This window comes from Aythya marila (assembly GCF_965140915.1).
Source record: "Aythya marila genome assembly, chromosome: 1".
Lineage (NCBI taxonomy): Eukaryota > Metazoa > Chordata > Aves > Anseriformes > Anatidae > Aythya > Aythya marila.
The window spans coordinates 63,559,360-63,580,290 of record NC_139042.1 but is presented as its reverse complement, the minus strand read 5'-3'; the positions used below and the strand labels follow the sequence as shown (position 1 = coordinate 63,580,290).

General features: G+C 46.3%; 1 protein-coding gene across 1 annotated transcript in view; it reads left to right on the top strand.

Moving 5' to 3' along the window:
- The window catches only part of SH3RF3 (SH3 domain containing ring finger 3), a 231,352-nt gene extending 212,879 nt beyond the window's left edge, over nt 1-18,473 (top strand). Inside the window, exons 9-10 of the mRNA XM_082784635.1 lie at nt 7,545-7,882; nt 15,158-18,473. Coding sequence (XP_082640761.1) covers nt 7,545-7,882; nt 15,158-15,326 — 507 coding nt within the window. The 3' untranslated portion in view covers nt 15,327-18,473. The remainder of the gene's footprint in view (nt 1-7,544; nt 7,883-15,157) is intronic.
- Nucleotides 18,474-20,931: the final 2,458 nt, after the last annotated feature.

Here is a 20,931-nt window from a genome sequence, read left to right as displayed (position 1 = left end):
TCCAAAGCTTTTACCCACATGTTTCTGCTTTCCATACAAGTACAAATCTCACTCGTCTGTCATTTAATAAGATTACAAGGCAAGACCATGCAGTTCTAACTGTTTGCTTCTGAAATGAAATCCATCCCTCGCGAACGGGGAGAGCCAGAGCTAACTATGTGTAAGATCAGAGTGTGTCAAAGCACATCCTGAACTCTGCCACGGGTTTTCTTTCATTCAAGTGTTCAACGAGTGAGCTTGTTCTGGCTTGCTGCAAAAAGCGAGTGTTGCTCCCAGTGCTCCCCAGGACCGATAAATCTTTCTCATTTCCCTACAAAAGACAAGGAGCAGCAAGCTAACCAGTCAGTCTAAATCATCATATTTAAAAAACACTATTTCTAAGCAGTTTGTCTAAAATTTAATGCGTCCCTACATCTTTTTCTCGTTTCAGAATCCTGTGCTGTCAGTGAAGCTGTGATAGATTTTTCTCTAGCTTTGATAAATGAACCTAACTTTTCAGAAAGATGCTTGTAATCTGTCCATCTGTTTTGCTTAAATTCCTTGGAAACTACAGTTAGTCTACCAAAATTGCCTAAATCATTTATCCATACTCAATTTATATATATATGTTTTTTAAAAGATTTAAAATTTCTGGCCTTCAGTTTAGGGTACTTGCTACCTCTTTGCAGCAAGGTGGAGGCACCCTGTGTGTGCTCCAAGTGCTGTTTCATTTACCTCTCGTGGCTTCCTGAAGCAGAGGTTGGATCCATACCATCGTTTTAACAGCCTTTGCTGGATGGGTTCTCCATTAATTTCTCTAATCCCTTTTGAACCTGCTTGTACTTTCGGCTTCCACGGTCCCGTGTGCAGCAAGCCTGTATTTAATTATGTGTTGTGTAAAGAAGTGCTTCCTACTTTTCAGTTGCAACCATTTGCCTGATAATCTCATTATGCTTCCCCTAATTCCTGCATTGTGAGAAAGAAGCGATCTGTTCCCAAGTTACCTTCTCTGTGCAGTAATGGGTTTTGTAGGCCGCTATCCTATTTCCCGTCACTTGTCTGCTTTCCAAGCTGGCATCTCCACTGTGCAGGAGTTGCTCCACACCTCTCATTATCCTCGTTGCCATTCCCTGCGCTGTTTGTAGTTCTCTAATTTTAGTCCACAGCCTTTTCCAGCTGCAGTGGCCAGAACAGGACATGGTGTTCAAGAAGGCACGGCGGGGCTTTTCACAATGGTGTTTCCTGTAGGAGAGCTTTGCCAAGCTCTCCAGCCCTTTCCTAGCAATTCCCAATATGATCTTTTGCCTTTTGATACTGCTGAGCATCGGGTTTTAGGAATGACTCCCTTTCTGTATGAGAATAGCCAATTTAGAGTCAATAGCAGCACGCGTATACTCGGGGTTATCGATTTCTATTCCCAGAGCGCGCACTGCATTGACTTGTCAGCCAGTCTCACAATGAGCATTAACTTTTGCTGAGTGCTGAAGTTTATTACCTCCAAGGCTCTTGCTTCGTGGTGGAATTCACAATTCCCAGTTAACCTGGGGGTAGAACTAAGTGCCTAGGAAACGGGGTTCACAAAACCTGCCGGGCAGAGCGGGTATTTAAGTTATCTGCCAGGAGATACTGGTAGGGGAAGGGTTCCTTCAATCTTCTTTTCAGCCTGAGGAAGCTCCTTGTTTCCACCTGGGATTCACGGCATGCCCCCAGCTCTGCAGAGCGCCAGGTTTTCCTTCCAGAAGCACAGGATGAGGATTCCTTGGACGACTGCTCATGTTTGGGCATCTCGCGCTTGCAGCACTTGCCTGAAACTCCTCTGTTCAGTTTCCTCCTGAAGAGAGATGGGAGACCACGCTTACCATGTGAAATATGTATGCTTTGTGCCTCTGCCTGTAGGCTGAGGGGCATAGGGACAGGAGAACGGAGCAGAGGAGAACTCCGTGCTTTGTGCTTTGAGCATTGTTGAGCGAGGAAGGGAGCTGAATGCCAAATGTGTGCGCGGATATCATGTCTGCTCCCTTGTTTTGAGCTCCCTGAGAGGTTGCTCACACTTCAAAGGAAGAGATGGACTAAACTCAGGATTAAAACACATCCGTCTGAGCTTGAGGTTATTTCCAGAGATACTGGCTGCTTGTAAATAAGTGGAAATGCTGCCATGGACTTGGCCAGAACCATGGTTTCATCACCTCCTTTGGTGTTATTGTACTTCACTTTTTCAGCACACAATTTTGAATAATTTTGTCGAGGTATTGAGTAGTTTTCAGTTCCCTGGTGCTCTGTTTCAGCTTTTCTCTCTAAAAAATATCACTGAAAACTGTTGTATCAGGGCACGGAGTAAGTTGCATATCTTAAAACTTCCCATACTTTTCATAACCATCACCTATTCCCTGCGTACCAGAACAGGAAAAGCAATGAAATACAAAACTATCCATCAGTTTCTGCCTCCATCAAACTCAGAAAAAAAAAGACAATATCAGGGTAGCAGATCATCTGTCTCTCATTCTCTGTAAATAGTTTTAGAGAACCAGTAATTTTTCCTTCTACCTCCTGGCTGTTACGAATGCAAAAGACTCCAGGAAGCCCAGTGGTGGCTGCGACTCTCTGCTTCCACTTCAGATTTTTATTTTTTTTCCCTGCAAATTAGTCTTTAACTTTGTTCCAGTATTTGAAAGATCTAATATTCCATCTAAATTGAATATTCAAATATATTTTTAGGTTCTTTCTGCATCTCTTTTAGTAGTCTCTAGAGCCTTGCATCCCCCCCAGTGCCTGTGTGCTTTGCGGTTCTGGGGCCTGAACTCTAATTTCTTTTCTCAGTTTTGTTTTCAAAACATTTAAAAGGCCTGGTGAGATCTAACTGCAAGGCATTTATGGCTTTAATATTGGTTATTGTAAAAGTCAGTGACCATAAGCCTAATACGTTTGTGCATGTATGTATATAGGCATGTTACTATCACTGGAATTTAAGAGCTAATGATGTTACGAACCTAAAATCCTGTTTGTTCCTTAGCATACTTGTATACTGAGATTATAATAATAGACGTCTGGCCAGAAGCAGTTGTCTCCATTAAAAAGTAAATCTTTGGCAAGTATTTCCACACCACATGAGATGTACAACTAGTCTTTTCCTAAAATCAGACACATTTGTGTAGCAATTACGGAAAAATAATTGCTGTTGTCCTGTGAAGCATATCCATCACCCATGCCTCACCAGAAATACTAACAAACTGCAAGTGACAAATGCGTATCCAAAAAGTTCTCAGGTGAGAAGTTTTCCTCTGAGGTGATGCTGGTTTGGTTTTTGCACTTTTTAAATAATCATCGAAATCTCAAGTCCAATAATTTTGCAGGATTTCAACAGCTTTTTCCCTGAAAGATAATCCAAAAGACCACCTACTCTTCCAATGCAAGCATCGGTCACCAATAACCAAGTTGGAATCAGAATAAAAATGCATTACTCTCCAGACACTAACTTAAATTTACTGGAAAAAAGTTCTGACCAAGTTAAACAAGCAATAAAAGTGGTGTTTTGGGGGTACTGACTGATAGATGAGTTCCTCGTTGGTTCTTTAGGGCTCAGGGCAGCATTTAAGCGGTTTTGTTTCTCTTTTCTTCATTTTTAAATGATTTTTTTTTTCCTCCCTCTGGCTCTCTTATCTATTGATGTAACTGGTGTTGCATGAGAAATTACCTCATTTCAATGGCTGGAGCCAGTTTCTCCATCAGCTGCAGCAAGGTCTCCTCATTTATTTAATGAGCCTGGATAGGTAGGAAATGAAGTATTAGGAGCTGCAGATGAAGAAATTAAAGCCGAATTTTCTGTTTATTGGGGTGGTTTGGAAGAGAAAAAAAAAAAAAAAGGAAAGGAAAGAAAGAAAGAAAATGACGACTTGTATTAATAAAGCCAGGCTGTATAATTGGTATTTGGATTATGGCATGATTATTACTTTGCAGACACGGGACTCCATTATCAGTCATCAGCCAAGGAGCCGCGTTCTGTGCTCATCTCATCGCCGAAGCTGAAAGAAGAGCTGGTTATTATCTTCAAGTGGGGTTATTAATGAGGGGAAAAATCATCCCCAATTACTGTGAAGCAAAATATTTCAACATTTACATATCTGAGACTTTAATTCTGATCTAGTCTTTCATGAGTTCTTGAGCTCAGGCTGTACTCACTTTTCAAAATGCTCCCACAGAGCATCGATCAGACAGATAGAGGGGAAGTTGTACCTGTCCAAGTGCTGGTTTCCCAAGGCTTCAGGGTCTCAGAAACGTTGTCCATCCCATCCATGTGTTGCCAGCAACTGATTTCCACCTAGAAGGAAGGAAGGAAGGAAGAAATTCTGGCCTGCAGATACTGTCTGTGTTCACAGTCCTTTTTTTCTTAACTGGGATTTATCTGAAAGCTATTTCCACTCTTTCTCTCTTTTTTTCTTTTTTTTTCTTTTCTTTTTTTTTTTTTTTTAAGGTATTGATCCTTATGAAATTAATGTTTTGGAAATTTTTGACCGTGACCCTCCTCGAATAAAACCTGAGCAGCACAAAGGTGCTGATTGAAATTCGGTTAGACGTGCGGGCAGCAGCCAGGAGATGGGAGAAGGGCTGTCAGGGCTGTGAATCCATCCATCAGCACAGATGCAAAGGTCTGACCTTGGTGGGTTCAGGAGGCAGGGACGTCAAACATAGTTTGCAGTCAATTGGAAATGCAGCTACCAGACAAAGAAAACTCAATAATTGCACAGCTGTTTCAGTAGATTACAGATTTCCTAGAAAGCGATATAACAGCAGCCTGTGAATGGAAAAAGGAAACCATCTTTTTTTTTTTTTCTTTTTTGTTGAAAAACCTAATTCCTGAAAGTCATCAGATCTGTCTTCTGTCAACTTCTTCTCTCTTTTCAAAACCCACAGGGTCTGCTGAAGATTTCTCTGCAGCACTCATGCCCGCTAACGCTTAGTTGATTTACAGGGAAAACTGCTGCAGAAAGGTCTGTCTTGGACAGCCGTATAAATATTAAATTAATTTCTTATGAAGGATGGTTGCTATTACACTAAATATTAAATGAATTCATAATACTTGGACACTCGCAATAAATCCTTTCTGGGATTGCGTCCTAACATTCCGTTCCAAAATCCTTTTTTTTATTTTTCGTTTTGGTATCGAAGCCATGGAAAGGGACCAGTTGCTCTTAAAGAAACGTGTGGCTTCGTAGCGTTAATGAATTCCCACGGCAGCAGGGGTTTTAACTTACTCCCGTTTTACAGCTGGGAGGAGGAGGCATGAAGGGGTTCAAGCTGAACTGCTGATCGCAGCAGGTTCAACCCCAATCTGTTTCTCATGAGAGGCATCACGATAAATTACCAGCTCCTGACAGTCCTCGTCTTGCTTGAAGTGCTCTGAGCAGAGGATCTTGGCAGTGTGAGGCCAGAAGAGGCTGCGAGCACTTGGCAGAGCCAGAGAGAGGGATGTAATGTCTGCACTCCAGGCACCCAAGGTGTTTTTGTATGTGCTCACCTCCAAATATCTTGCCCACGGGCACAGAGGGAAGGATGGGACTCTTCGGGTTTTGACTAGCAGGTCTGTGTTTTCTAAATGAAGTGCTTCATCTTAGCTCTTTGAAGACCACAGATCTTAGCCTCGAAAGTTTAGTAAAACGCTCGGCTGAATGCGAAGAGGCTGAAAAATCAATTCTTTATTTTTGCCTGTTGTTAAAGCAGAAGGACGGGTACATCAGCGAGTCCATTACAGCTCTCTGCTGTCCGAGGGATGGGAGCTTCAGTGTAGAAACTGATGCCGGAGCTAACCTCGTAGGCTGGAAGCTGTTGTTGTAAACAAAACCGAATGTTTTTTAATGTATAGATGGGCATGGATGTATGCGTTTCCTTCTTCCCTAAGATTTTGGCTGCTATGCCTTACGTGGTGTTAGACACACAAGGTTTCTCTAATGAAAATTTGCCAGGGTATTTAAATCAGGAGCAAAAATGAGAAGAGCTGCTACCACCTAGGAATATTAATTGTTCATTATACGGGGCTTTAGTTCCTGTAGTTACTTTGCATGTGCAAAGCTGCCAATTAAAGGGGCTCAGAGTGCTCACTGCTGCACAATAGCCATTTCTCCAGAGCCCCACAAGGGCTATTGTGTGCTGGCACTGACCTTTAGACACCTTCAAACCCATATTGACACAGGCTGCCGGCATCACGAGAGCTGTTGTTTCAGTGAGCTACAGGGAACGGAGAGGTTTGCAGTTTCTGAAGAGCTTTAAAATTTGATGTAATGATGACAGCTGCGATATTTCTTAATTAGAGAGTGAGAGAAACACTCTCTTATACACATGAAGTATTTTCTGGTACCTCAGGTGAGTTGCAGTGAACACAGCTACCACAGCTCCTGCAAGGCTGCCTTCTGGACAGGGAGGGGAGATGCTCCTCGGGGGCCTTTGGCTTGCTTTTCTGGTGCATCCAGGGGAATGAAGGCAGTGGTTTAGACCTGACGGTGCCATATGGCCAGCCTCCCTTGGCTTCCACAGGTTCTGCCCGGATGAACATCTTGGCAGGAGGGATCCCTTCATCCGTAGAGTAACCTGTAAGTGACAAATGCCCTTAATAGCTGGAGCTGGTGGTATGCAGGAGAGCACTGTACGTAGCATAGCTCAGAGTGTTCTTCAAAAATCACCGGACATTGTCTCTGAAATAGCAACTACACTTTGCTTTTGCTCTTCCATATTTTAACATTTACGGTATTCCTGCTTTCTGATCAGTCCGTGACAGCTGAAAAGTGCAAACGAGAACTTGGGGAGCTGGGATATCAGATGCTCCAAGTACATTTCCAAGTAGATTTACTACTCTGAGCATCTTCTAAAAGCTTATATTTATTTTAGTGTAGCCCTCCTATTCTTCAAAGCTGCTTTGAAAAATTACTTCAGCAGTCAGCACATAAATGAGCATCATTTGAAACCTCGCATGAGACATTTTGTCTACAGAGAATAAATAAATTGCTGGCTCATATTTCCAAACAGTGTTCCTGCTCAAAGATAGAGAGATCCTTTTCCATGAGCACTGTGGTTGCTGGGTTCGCTTCCTTTTTCCCCCCCAGGAACCTATTATAGAACAAATTATCAAATATAGCCAAACTTCTCAGCCCCGAGTCTCTGAAGATAGTCTTGGATAATGCCTTGCACGTCTGATGGAGAAGAGAGAAACCTAACAGACCTTTAACAAAACTTCTTGTGTGGTTAAAAAAAAAAAAGTGGAAAAATGACTGCAGAGCATTGCTGGTTGCAACTCGAGCCTCGTGCTCTGTGCCAGAAGATGGGCAGTTTCTGCACACAGTGCACCCAAAAAAACTTTCTAGATGCAGGAAAGAATATTCTGTGTTTGTTTGTGCTTGAGGTAGACGTGTAGCAGGATTTCTCATTGTTATAAAAATCATGCAGGGTCTGACGCATCTCTTCAGCAAGAGGTTGAACTCTTTTATGAAGTTTCCTGCCACACGGTGGTATTTTCCAGCAGAATAACAGGGATGAGGGATGTCTGCCCACTGCCCTAATTTCCTTTGGTTCCTTTGCAGAAGGAGAAGAAGAGCGGGCTGCTGAAGCTGCTAGCAGGAGCATCAACGAAAAAGAAGTCGCGCTCCCCGCCGTCCGTGTCCCCCACGCACGACCCCCAGGCGGCCATCGAAGGGGTCCTACAAGGGGCAGTGGGACCCGAGCTCTCCTCCCTCTCCAGCCACGGCAGGGCCGGCTCATGCCCTATCGAGAGCGAAATGCAGGGAGCCATGGGGCTGGAGCCTCTGCACAGAAAAACAGGCTCCTTGGATTTGAATTTCTCCATCCCTTCTCCTGCCAGGCAGCCCCTCTCTTCCATGGCAGCTATTCGGCCAGAGCCCAAGCCTTTGCCTCGGGAAAGGTAAGCTGGGTGTCTCCAGGGGTCACCTGGAGCATGCAGCCATCCTCAGGGAGAGCTGCAAGTTTGACTTGCTCAAGGGTTGTTGGGTTTTTCAGCTCTGGAGATTGACTGCAGGTGGCTAAATGGAGAGGAGGGCAGTGCTTTCTCAGCCCAAAGGGTGTGGGTTCTGTGGCAAATACCACTTCTAAAGGGGATCCCAGCATTTTAATAAACTCATGAGGCTCTCATGTAGCAATTTTGGAACAACAGTAAAGCTGCAGAAATTTGAAAGAAATCATTTTTGTCTGAGAGTATGAAAGAGGCGAAATGAAATGTGTCAGACAGGTCAGCCTGACTCTGAATCTAGTCAGGGTTACAGAGCAGCTGATGCAGGGCATCACAAGGGATGCTACAGGACAGTCCACACCTTACAGTGTTCACTGAAGGCAGGTTGAAATTTGGCTGGGATGATAACAGTGACCCTGTGACATATTTAAACTTCTCTAAGGCATCTGGCCTGTTACCACAAAGTGTCCTGCTGAGCAAACTGTACAGAGATGACCAGTAGATACCACATAGATTGCAGACTGATTCATTGCTTGGCATTGGATGTAACTCTAGATCGGGAATCCCTAACAAAAGAGTTGGGTCTTGGACTTGCACTGCCCAACATAAAGTCTTTGCTGCTGCAGGACGTGTGATTAAGGTGGGAGGAAGGTGATGAAGGGGGTAGACATGATGGTACAGAGATAATTCAACTCTTTGGTGAGAAGAACACCCAGGAAGAGCATATTTCAGAAGAGCCAAATTTGAGGCAAGATGGAGTGAGCTCAGAGGAATATCATAAGAACAATGGAAAATTTAAAACAATGTGCTGTTAGGAAGTGATACGCAGATCTTTGTTGCATCTGTTAAATAGCAGGCTTAGGAACAGCTTGGTACCAGGCTGTAGGAGACTGAAGAAGGGAGCAGACATGGGAATATTTTTATTCTGGGTTGAGCATTTTGTCTGAAAGAGATGTGGTGGTTCAAGCACAGCTATTAGGCTTGAAGCAGAAATAAATACAGGCAAGTCCTTCAGCGCTGTAATGAAGGCAGCAAGAGCACACTATCAGAGTAGTCTCTTGCCCTTAAAATCCATGAAAAACCAATTTAGTGAAAAGAGTGAAAAACCAATCCCTATTTAGGCACACTTAATTTGGTCTACATCAGTTTAGATTAATGCTATAAGAAAAGCTAAATCAATATAAACCAGATTTAGCACCGGCGTAACTACATCAGTGGAATGCTGCACCTTTAGTTAAACCTAGCCATGAGAAGAAGCCGGGAGGAGCATTATTCCCTGGCGACACCTTATTTAACACGCCAGGGCCAGCCCCGTATCCTACAAATTTCTCATTTCAGCTCTGGAGGGCCCTGACAGTGAGACGTTCAACTAATGGCAATTATAAGCAGCTGGAGTGAAACAGGATGGAGCCGGAGGGACACGAGTTAGCTGCGTCTGCTCAGCCTTGCTGGGATGAGGAGCAAATAGATGCAGGCTGCTACGACTGTGCAAAGCCTTCCGCTTGCAGTATATGGTGGGGAGGAACTTCCTCCGGTTTTAAGCGTTTTGATTCCTGAGTCTTAAATCTGAAAATAAGCTATAATTGAAGTAACCCTAATTATACACAGCAGGCAAGATGCTTTAATTGATTTATGAATTAACTTCCATATCATTGGTGTATCTGCGTTCCTTAACTGATCGTATGGGCTTTTTCATGCCCATAATGGGAAATATTAATTACCTTCATGCACTAGGAAGGATAATGCTTAGTCCTGGAATAATCTGAGCAGATACATTAAACACTTGTCTCTTAGAAATTCATCCCACATCCATCTGTGCTCATTAAATCATCAAATTGCTCAGAAGTACCAAATTATATTTTTTTTAAAACAAATTACGGTTTTCAAACCACTTGTTCTCTTCACATCTGGCAGCGGAGGAACTTGCATTCAACATCACTCAGCTCCACATTTCGCTTGTTTGCATTTTGGTGCATTTCATCTGCACAGTAGGAGCAATTCTCCGAGAAAGAAAAGGGAGGGGAGGAAAAGGAAAAAGAAAAAAAAAAAAAAAAAAAGGTTAGATAAACAGATTCAGATGCTGGATGAAATTTTAAAAAGCTGCGGAGCATTTCAGCGCACTTAGCTGTACTTGGCTTTCTGTCCCCCAACGCCCATCTGTGCGCACAGAAACGGAGCACGGGAAGGTTGGAAGGAGTAGCACATTCCTTCATATTTACGGCATTCGAACGGGGCTCACACAGGCAGCAGAGCACCGCTACTTCTCCCCTGCAGGCTGCCCGGCGTCTCCGGCACTCGCCACGGCCAGGCTACTGGTCAAGGACAAGCAGCCGTGCCACTAGCACCATTGGGAGGTGCATGACATGGCCCTCATTGCAGCTTTTTTATTTACTTTATTTTATTTTATTTTATTTTATTTTATTTTATTTTATTTTATTTTATTTTATTTTATTTTATTTTATTTTATTTTATTTTATTTTATTTTATTTATCTTTTCTTTTCCCTGCCACCCCCTTCAAGAAGATGCTCCCGGAGAGGAGCAGGAGAGCAGGTGCATTCCTGAGCCGTGTCCCCCTGGCTGGCTGGCACCGTTCCCAAATGCGAACCTGAGTGAAACATGTCACGCGTTGTTGACTCTTTCGTAGGGACTGGCACTCATTCTCTGATGAAGCTTTTATGGCCGGCCCTGCCGTCACGACCGGCACACCCACGCGGTGTTCGCGTGGTTTTCGGGGAGCCTTCGAGCACGTTGTGGCCACAGCAGCACTGCAGAATAAAATAGGAGCAGTGAGTCTGACCTTTAAAATAGCCCCCTCCGTGTTCCCCTGTGTCCTCCCTACAAATCAGTGCCACGTTAGAAATCGAGCTCTCAATTCAAGGGAGCATTCAAGCATGTGCTCAGCACCCATTGACTTCAATTTCGGCGTGCACGTATGTCTTTGCCAGAAGGGAAAGCAAAGGAAGGGCGTGCTTCTTTCCTGGAAAGCGATACCAGAGAAGTGACCCCGGGAGTGTGTTCTAACCAAACACGTGTACACATGGTTAGGTGCTTCTCCAACTAGGGTCACCTGCCTCAGGACTGGGGAACTGGAATTAGCCACCTCAGGAATTGAATCCTGCAATATTTCCAGAGTGGAGGTTAGCCCTGCAGTCCTAATTTGCCTTATTGTACCCCTATTTTGTAAATCTCTGTGCCTCCATCATTGTACTGGATGCACATATTGACTCAGTGAGCAGATACTTGTTTTTTGTTTTTTTCCCCCTTCAGTGTTCAGGCCTGAGCTCAGCCCTTAATTACCGATCAGTTCTGATCAATGCTGCTCAATGCCTGTCTGCGTGCACTGGCAGAGGAGCCCGCGTGAGTAATTCAGACCAGACAACTGCCTCCCACGCTGCTAAAATGCATGAGATGAGTCTCGCTCTGTGGAAAGTGTGGCACGAGGCTCTGCAGCTGGAGGAGTCGGAGAATCCACTCGCCTCACACCTGCACTACTCAGTGAATTTATCCGGGGTCACTGGCTTGGCATCTTCCAGCCTCTGCAGAGGATGAGGTGGCTTCGGCAGCCACACGTCTCTTCCCTTATGTGCTCAGCTCAGCACAGCTTCCCTCTCAGCAGGCAGGTCCACACCTCATCTCAGGGCTCCCAGTTTCCATCATGGTCCTGTTTTTCCTCAGCTCTCCGAGTATAGGGAGGCGATAGCAGTTTGGGAAAGCCCTCACCTGCGTCCTGCTGGCACTGCAAAAATACCCTGACGTTCTCCCTCGAAGTGATGGGACCATCCAGGCTGCACGTGGGACCCTCAGCCTGACATTGTGGAGAGTTTGGGATGAAATGGTCAGCCTGTGGCAGAGTTATGACTGTCTGAAGGTACAATTTGCAGCAGAAAATACCCAACGTCGTTAATAATAGGCAGAGGTGCTTGCCACACTTGCAATCGTGGTTGGTGCCCAGCCACTTAGCGTTTTGAAAAGTTGGTGAATTAGAGGTATAGCGTGACCTCGACAAAAATGGGATGTCTCTGAGATCCATCTGAAATGCCAGGAGGCAGCATGATGTGAGGAAACCTGCAATTTTATTGCAGCTTCTCAAAGACAAGGGGACAAAAAGGGAAATGGAAAGTGGAGATATAAATAGAAGCAGAGAGGACTGCCTTTTTGGGAGCGAGGGAGAACGTCTTGGGGGGGGGGAAGAGAAAAAGGTCTTTTCTGCCAGAAAAGACGGCTAATCTATGTATTTGCATATATGTATGGCTAATACATGAGTTAAGCTCTAGAGAAAAAAAAAAAAAAACTAGGCTGAAATGCCACCTGGAGGTTTCAGAGTGGCAGCACATGCTCTGACAGGAGCGATCTATGGTGCCTGCGAGCCCCTTGCTGGCAGCCCTGCCGTCTGATCATTTTTTTCTGCACACTGCAACCTTGATTGCTCTGGCTCTCCCCGGCACTGCTTCAAAAGCCTCTCAAGGGAAACAAAAATGCAAGCATCTTATTTTATTTTATATTTTTTTTGTCTCCCACGGAGGACTTCTTAACCGATTTGCAAGGGCTTTTGTGTCTAAGATTTCCTTATTCCATCAAAAACACTTCGGTGTTATCCTAGGAGGTACCGTAGTTAATTAAATTTAAACCGTAGCGTTTGGGGTTTCCTTAAATGGGAAGGAGTGCTTCGTTTTGTAAGGCAGTGACTGGGATTTATTTTTTTTAACTCTCCAAGGAAATGCTCTGAGGATCCCTTTTATGAAGATGGGCACATTCTTATGGAGCGCGGTCACCTCCCTTCAAATGTGAACCATTTAGGGACGGCCAACTCATCACTCCTAGGGCCCAGCCTGCCTTTAAAAGGTTGGCCGTGCACTTAAGGTATGACCTGAGGTGTTGGCAGTCACAGGTGGGTTTTTGGGGGACCCTGCACCAGACACAACCTTTTGCTGTTCCAGCCCTCCTCTTCCTCAGAGCCTTTCGAGATCCCGGAGCAGAGCTCCGGTTGTACGTGGAGTTGTGAGATCTGAAACTTGGCGTCGTCTTAGCTAAAATTGTTCCACTCTGATAATTTAATTAATCAACACTGCAGCGGAGTGTTTGAAATAATGTGTGCATTCATTTGCATAATGGCTGTAATTGGCAAAGCCTCACGATGTAAGTGTAGCGGTTCCACAGATGATAGCGTGATAGACCGTTTTCCTGCAGCCAGCCAGCAGCACACTTTTCAACCTCCGTTATTTGCTTTTCCGCAGAGAAAGGAAGTGACAATGAGATTTATTGATGGAGGTGACCAACAGATTTTTGATGGCACTCAAACAAACCCATTTCCCACACGACACTATTGCCCTGTCAAGTTAATGAGGCTGTAATCAGGTTTTTGAACAGAACCCCCACTCCAAATGGAATTGAACGTGTTTCCAAGTAACAGGACGTTTGGCCGTGGAGGTGTCCAAACATGTAACCAAATCTGGTATTTTCACAGTCATGTCAAAACGGGGTCCCTAGCTTCAGAACAGCGGTCACTAGCTACTTGAGAAATGTCTGCAAAGAAAACCAGCAGCTGCCACTCAACAACCAAGTTATGTTGGATATTAGGAAGAACTTCTTTACCGAAAGGGTTGTGAGGCACTGGAATGGGCTGCCCAGGGAAGTGGTGGAGTCTCCATCCCTGGAGGTCTTTAAAAGACGTTTAGATGTAGAGCTCAGTGATATGGTTTAGTGGAGGACTGTTAGTGTTAGGTCAGAGGTTGGACTCTGGGATCTTGGAGGTCTCTTCCAACCTAGATGATTCTGGGATTCTGGGATTCTCTGGTTCTGTAACCCCTTGCCTTGGTACCACCTCACAGGGAATGGCTGCAGGGAGTGCTCCAGATCCTTCAGAGCATGTCAAACTCAGTCCTAAAAGACAGGATATTATTTTAAATAAATGCTTGCCTGGTAAAAGCTTGACTGGGGCATCAGCGGCCATCCAGCGGTTGTGGAAATATTAATCCTCAGGAGATAAGCTTTAGATAATCAATTGGCAACTATCGTACCATATTCATTACGTTGCAATTAGCAAGACAGGTATTGATTGTTAAGCAAACGCCAGAGGACCGTGAAAGTACACGTGCTGAGAAGGAAGAAGAGTGAGGCAGAGTGAGTTCCCAGCTCTGCTCACAAGTACGCCGGTGTAAAAGGGCCTGGGTAGGGCTCCCTCTTGGTTTGGAGAGGCTTCGAAAGCAATTTCACATCTTTCCAGTTTAGTTTCCCTTTGGGTTTGAGGGACCCAAAGCACATTCACAGCAAGAAGACAAATGTGAAGTGCTCTGGCTGCTCTGCTGATACCGAAGGCAGTCTGCCAGAGCCCTGCCAAGTCCCGTTTGGGATGGAGGGATGCGGCAGTGAGCGAGGCTGTCGCTCCAGGCATGTGGCAGCACCGTCCTGCTGTCACCATCCGGCTCCAGAGCACGTCCCAGCAAAGCCTCTGGTCGATCTGGCCACCAATCTTCCCATGATATTGAGTTTTAGTAGAAAATGTAGCTGCCTCAGACACAACTGCTTGGAGAAAACCTGACTTACTGATGTTCCCAAACGTATTTTTCCTCAAGGTTTCTGGTTCGCAGGAAGCGGGGGAGGGAGAGGCGAGGTGATGTTTCTGCCTCGAAACACAGCCAGTTTTTTTTTATTTTTCCCAATTACAAATCTTCCCATGTCCTGAAGCTCTTCCTGGCCGAGCTAGCAGCAGCCCCTGGGGCCGCCGGGCTGAGGAATGGGGCGCAGGAGGGGAGGAGGAAGCCAGCTCCTTTCTCTGTCCCGGAGCAGGCCGGCCTGACATGGGTTTTCAGGCAGCTGCTGGCGCTGACACTTCATTAGCAGCAAAAGCAGCATGAAAGCCAGGCTGCCTTACAGATCTCACTTTACAGGTCGGCACCAGAAAGAGGCAAAAGGCTCCCAGCAGCCAAGCAGGGGCTGGCACGCATCTCTCTCCCTGGGGATGCATCCCTCCCAGTCACATCCCTGGGGAACCCCCCAGGGGGCCCTCAATGGGGTTGAGGGGTCTGACAGACACCCTGTCTGTCCACACAGCCCCTCACATCCAGCCCAGGAGGTGCTGAGGGGCTCAGGATGGTGCCAAACAAGCTGAGGAGGGGACAAGGTGCAGGCCCGGCCATGCCCGCCCATCTCTTGCGACATGGCAGCCCCGCACCACAGGTCGGGGTCGGGGGCTGTGTCTGACACCCTCTTTGCCTTTTTTGTTTCCAAAGGTACCGCGTTGTGGTTCCCTACCCGCCGCAGAGCGAGGCGGAGATCGAACTGAAGGAAGGAGACATTGTGTTTGTGCACAAGAAGCGGGAGGACGGCTGGTACAAAGGGACGCTACAGAGGAACGGCAGGACGGGCCTCTTCCCCGGGAGCTTTGTAGAGAGCTTCTGAGCACGGAGCACGGCTCTCCGGGCTGGAGGAGCTGTCAGGGGAAACTGCATAGCACAAGGAGAGACAGCAAAGGGAAACTGGACTGATAACCACTGCCATTTTTATTTCCAAAGACTCCCCCAGGCCCTTCAGTCTACAGCTCTGGAGACGCAGCGCCCCGCTGTGCTTCTGAACCCGCGCGCGGTGCATACAGTGGTATGTTGAAGTAGTGCCTTCCACCTGGAATCACAGACTGAAAGGACGCCCATCCGGACTGTACGTGACCCGAACTCCGGCTGTTATCCCTTTGTGTAAATTATAGAGAAAATATCTTTAAAAAAAAAAAAAAAGAAAGAAAGAAAGAAAGAATGAAAAAAAAAATTAAGAGGAAAGTTGTTATATTGCTGTAACTTATTTGTCAGAGCTGCAGTGTTCTTATTACTGGCCTATGCAAGATGGATTTGAGAGTTCACGGAGGTGTGCTAGGAAGCTCTTAAACTGGGATTTTGTTTTTTCTTGACGGAAAAAGAGGGAGGGGAGGGTGGAATAAAAATAAATAAATAAATAAAAAATCACGACTAAAGATTTGCGCGTCGTCATGCAAGAAAGAAGAAGGAGTCCAAAACGTTAACGTCATGCCTTCTATATACCTCAGAGAGATGCTGCGTGAGTTTGTCGGTAAGTGTGTCAGTGCTCAGAGTCCCCTATCATCCAATGTGTCCCGGCGTTTGCACCGGGGAGATCCTGGAGGAAGTTTGGCTCCACCATGAAACTGTGGTTATTCAAGCAGAATCCCTTTTGCCTGTCTTCTGCCCTTATTATATGCAGCATGGAGTTGTGTCCTTCCGTATCACTTTCCATTGCTTTTTTGTAATGACGTACCTTTTTACTGTAAGAATTGTTATACTTTATATATATTCCTACTAGATCAGACATTTCCTCTTTTTCATACATCTGGTGCTATTTTTTTTAATTGTTCAAGATTCGGTTTGGTTAAACAGAGAGGCTGCAACAAAGCTTGCATTCAACATACAAAATCAGAAGTGTACCTGAAGAACGAGATCAGACTGTTCATGCTTCATAGAGGAAAAGAGAAAAAGCTGCTTGGTCACTGATAAATATACCTGGAGGAGCGTGCCCGTGCAATATGCACACGCTCGCTCTCTCTTGCATATTTATAGTGTCTGAAGACCCACGCTGAAGCACAGCATTCTGTCTGGAGAGTGATAATTACTCCAGAATTGGAAGCAATTCGCGGAGGAGTCGCTTTAATTGACTTTTTCATGGCAATAAGAAGAACACTGCAGGTTCTAGCACGCGCAGGGACCTTGGAGTTTTCCTCTGTTGTTGCATCACGGAGATGAGAGCTGATCTGCGACGGCTGTAATTAGCATTACCGACACACGATTTCTTACTGTAGAGATGTACAGTTTTTGGAGACTGTTCAATTTCTTAACACAGTCAAGCTACAATACAAATCGTATCAGGCAATATGAGCTTCCATCTACCAGGGACTTAAAGGTGCAATAAATGTAAAGCGAGTTTAGTCAGTTATTCCTATGAAGCAGAATGAGAAAAATTCAATAATGTAATTGTGAGAGTATTTAAAAAGAAATCAGCTCTTGGTGAATGAAATGTGATGAAAGAATTTTCTTAGCTGTATCTGTACCTTGCCTTTCCCGGCGGCTGGCTCTTCGCCAAAGCCAACATGTGGTGGCCATTTAAAAGCATGTTGGAGGCACTGTAACCTGGAGATGATCTTATTAAAAGGAAGAGGCCCAGTGGGTGATCATCATTACTACGTTGCCAGTATTTCATATGTGAAGGTGTAAGTTTTTTTTTTCATTCAAGCCGTGTATACTAGTACATATCAAAAAACGTGTAAGTGAAGGTTCCTATTTAAGTTCAGCTCTGTGACTTTGTTCTCTGTAAAATAAGTTTCTTCTTGCTGTCACACGTAACAAACAGATTCCAGAAACACAGTCCATGGCCAAGTATAGCACCTTCGAACAGGGAGGCATTATTTTCAGGATGTTTCTTTTTATATTCAACGTTGCCGCATTTGTTCGTATTCCAGATTGTAATGAGTCAGCCACTAAAAGTTTAGTTACTGTTGAGAGGAAATTGCCTTTTCATAACCTCTAAGAGATTGAAGAAATGTCTTCTGGAAAGACTTGCTTGAGAATAGAGCCATATCAGTCCGTTTATTTGGTCCAAATCACAATTGGTATCGCTGCACCTCAAACAGGAAACTGCACAGTTAGCGAGTTGGAAATGCCAAAATGCGTGTTATTGAGTCCAATAAAAATTCTGGGTTAGCTCCGTCAGAGGCGGGGAGATTTTTCTGACAACTTACAGCGGTTAAAGTTCTTTTAAAATTCTGTTCCATGGGTGCATTTACTACACGCAGCAAAACAGAACAGGATGACGGCTTGGTTGCTGCCTATTGTGTTTAGCCAGATCTAAAATGGTTCCAGATTTCCACCTTTTAACGCTTAACTCTAGCAGGACAAAAGTTGGTATGTGAGAAGATAAAGGGAAACACGCAGATGTTGTGTCGTGAAATCAGTGCTTTAATATCTATTCTGCAGGGGAGGATGGTGGGTTTTTTAATGGACAACAACCCTTCCCTTCATACCTCCTGCAAGGAAAAATAGTTGGGGCTGGGGGGGGGGAGATCTGTTTGGATCACAGCTGTTTTCTGGCCCCTGTTTACTGCTTAGCATCACACTTCGGGTTATTGAGTAATCTTCCTGGACAAATCACTTCCATGCAGGGAGCACAAGTGCAGAACAAAATACAGATCCGTGATACGGAAACGTGACCCAGTGCCATTTGGAAAGTCCTGGGCTGAGAGAGGTTTGACTTGTACTGTGGTCTAACTTCTACCTGTCTTACAAGGGGAAGGGGAAGGAGATTTGCATCTCCTGCAACAGGGAGGGAAAGGGGAAGAATCCTTCTGGTGGCCTCAGTCTGTAAAATGCCAGGTTTGCTGTTCTAGAAGTGGGTTCAAGTGATTGAACGAATTGTTTGGACTTTGCACAGCTCAGAAAATGTTTTGTTATACATGAATGTTAATGTGGTTTAGGAAATGTTGGCGGATATGAGTACAAATGAACTACAATGACTGTGTTTCTGATTCTTTAAATAAAATAAACATTAAGGCAACTCGATTGAGGTTTCTCTCTTCATTAGAGATAATTTCTTCACTCAGAGGGTGCTGAGGCACGGGCACAGGCTGCCCAGAGAAGCTGTGGCTGCCCCATCCCTGGAGGTGCTCAGGGCGTTTTCAAGGACCTCAGCAGCCTTCAACCCTCAGACTGAGAAGGTTGATGGGCAGAAGAAGAAGAAGAAGAAGAAGAAGACCCCTGCATGGGCACAGGCAACGTGCTGGCAGCGTGCCCCGTGTGTCCCCAGGGCTGAGTACAGCCGGGGAACCTGCAGACCTGGCTCCTGAGTCAAAAAAATTAAAACGTGGGAAACGCAGGAATTAAAACGTGGGGATGCAGCAGCTTTCCCTCCTGTTTAGCCTCGCCAGCTGCCCGGTTTGACCCACAGGACGGTGCAAAATGCCATCGGGAGGAGCAGGCCAGCTACTTTCCGAGGCCACGTACCTCGCTGAGCCCCGGCCCCGCACCTCGCGCTTTGCTCCTGCCCCAGCGTGCGACGCGATTCCAGCCGGGTTTCAACAGAAAAATAATCATCATAAAGTTGTAATGCGGCTTGGCTGGGCCGAAACTGCTTGTGGAGAGCAGAACCACCTGGACAACATCTGCGGGGCTTTCCTGCATCCAAAAGCTCTTCCTGACATCAGCAGCTCCTTACAACATGGTGAACCTGGCAGACCCGCAGCTCGGCGCGCCGCTGCCAAGCCAAATAAATGAGCTGTCCTAGCAGGAGAGCCAAGAGGTGATACAGTCTGGAGAAGGCCCTGTCCTCACATCCCAGCCTTTCATGTAGCAAAAATAACTTTCCAAGCGGCCACAGATGGATTTCCAATTACTGGAGCGTGGGTGTCTCCCCCACCCACAGAAACCCACTTGTTTTTTCTCAGCCACCCGAGCCAGGCCACCAGGCAGGGGCTGGCACTGGGCTCCTCTTCCCCCCGTAGTTATAGGGGCAGCTCTGCTGCAGGTGAGCCTCTCCCCTTGCACCCTTATCACTCAGCATCCCATGGGCTCAGCGAGGAAGTCACAGAAAGGGATTTTCAGCACTTTTTTGAGTCTCTCCCAGCTGGCGATGCTGCAGAGGGACTCGAGGCATGCACGAGGTCCACCCCACACCTTCCGTCCCCCCAAAGCAGTAGCAGAAGAGCATTAAGTTGCTCCTCTTCACGGGTGCATCCAATTTGCCCCGCAGCTGCCCGCTTGGCAATAAACCGAGCAGGCACAGGGGTGGGGGGCAATCTGTTAGGGTCTCCCCCCTCCCCTCCCCGTATAATTGCCTGGGATCCGCATTAATGGGAACGTAAATTGGCTGCCGCTGTGCTAAATGACAACCGGGTTTTGTCTGAGGGAGCCGGGAAGCGTCTTCCTCTGAACAATCTAAATGCAAATTGGGAAATGTTTGGGGGTAAGGAGGCTGTTCGTCTTCTGATGAGGTTACGTGATAGCGCAGCCAGGGGAGAGAATTGCCTTTGATGTAGAGGCTATCAGCATACGTGACAGCTAAGCAGCAGGGCCCTCTGTTTACATATTTTAATGGACCAGAATCGGTCACTCGGTGCGGGATTTCTCTTAACAAATTGGGGTTTTTTTGAAACAAGATGTAGCACAGCGGTGTTGTGGTTGTATTTCCGCAGCTCGCGTGCCCCCGAGCTGGCGTGGAGCATGACAGAGCAGCCACCGTCACAGCCCTGCCACGTCCAGGGCTCCTGTCTTGTTCTTCCTGATGAAACACACGGAGAGGCTGGAGAACAGACAGAAAAAAAACATTTGCCATGCTCCTGGCCTGTTTCTCCTGTTAGATGAGCGGGTTTGTATATGGCAGCGCTGCCAAGGTGCCTGGCGAGTACGCGATGCACCAGGAGCCCCGTGCACTGGGACACGTAACACCTCCGTCCCCATCCCCTTCCCTGCACCGCCGCTCCAGCAGCTCCCAGGCTCTGCTCTGGTGGGATATTTATGTCCTTCCCAGTGCAGGAACAATTACAGGACACATCTGAGAAATGCAATACAACCCAGGCTGACGGCTTCCCAAGAGGCCCCTGCCACGTGCTCGGCGGTGGCTCCCCAGCTGGTTGCCCAAGGCTGGATGTGCAGCAGCTCCTGTTTCGGTTTGTTGAATTAAAAACAAAAAAAGAGTTAGTACAAAATTCAGAGACTTCAAACCTGCCTCACACAGCGTTCCTACATCCTACTTCTTGCCCCTGCATCCTGCTCCAGTGCCCAGTTTTGGGGTGACTGCTATCGGCTGCCTCTTGTGCTGCGGGTACTGGGGCAGCGCTCCACGCAGGCAGCCTGCCTGAGGCTACCCGTGAGAGCTGTGCTGGCATTTAGGTGGTGTGGCATTTTCCAAAGGGAAAACGATAATTCTCTTTACCCTTATCCTGGGGCGAAGAGGTGTCTGCGGCAGTTCAGAGGGGGTCAAGAAGTCGACGCTTTCGGCGTCTCGCAGAATTGGTCTC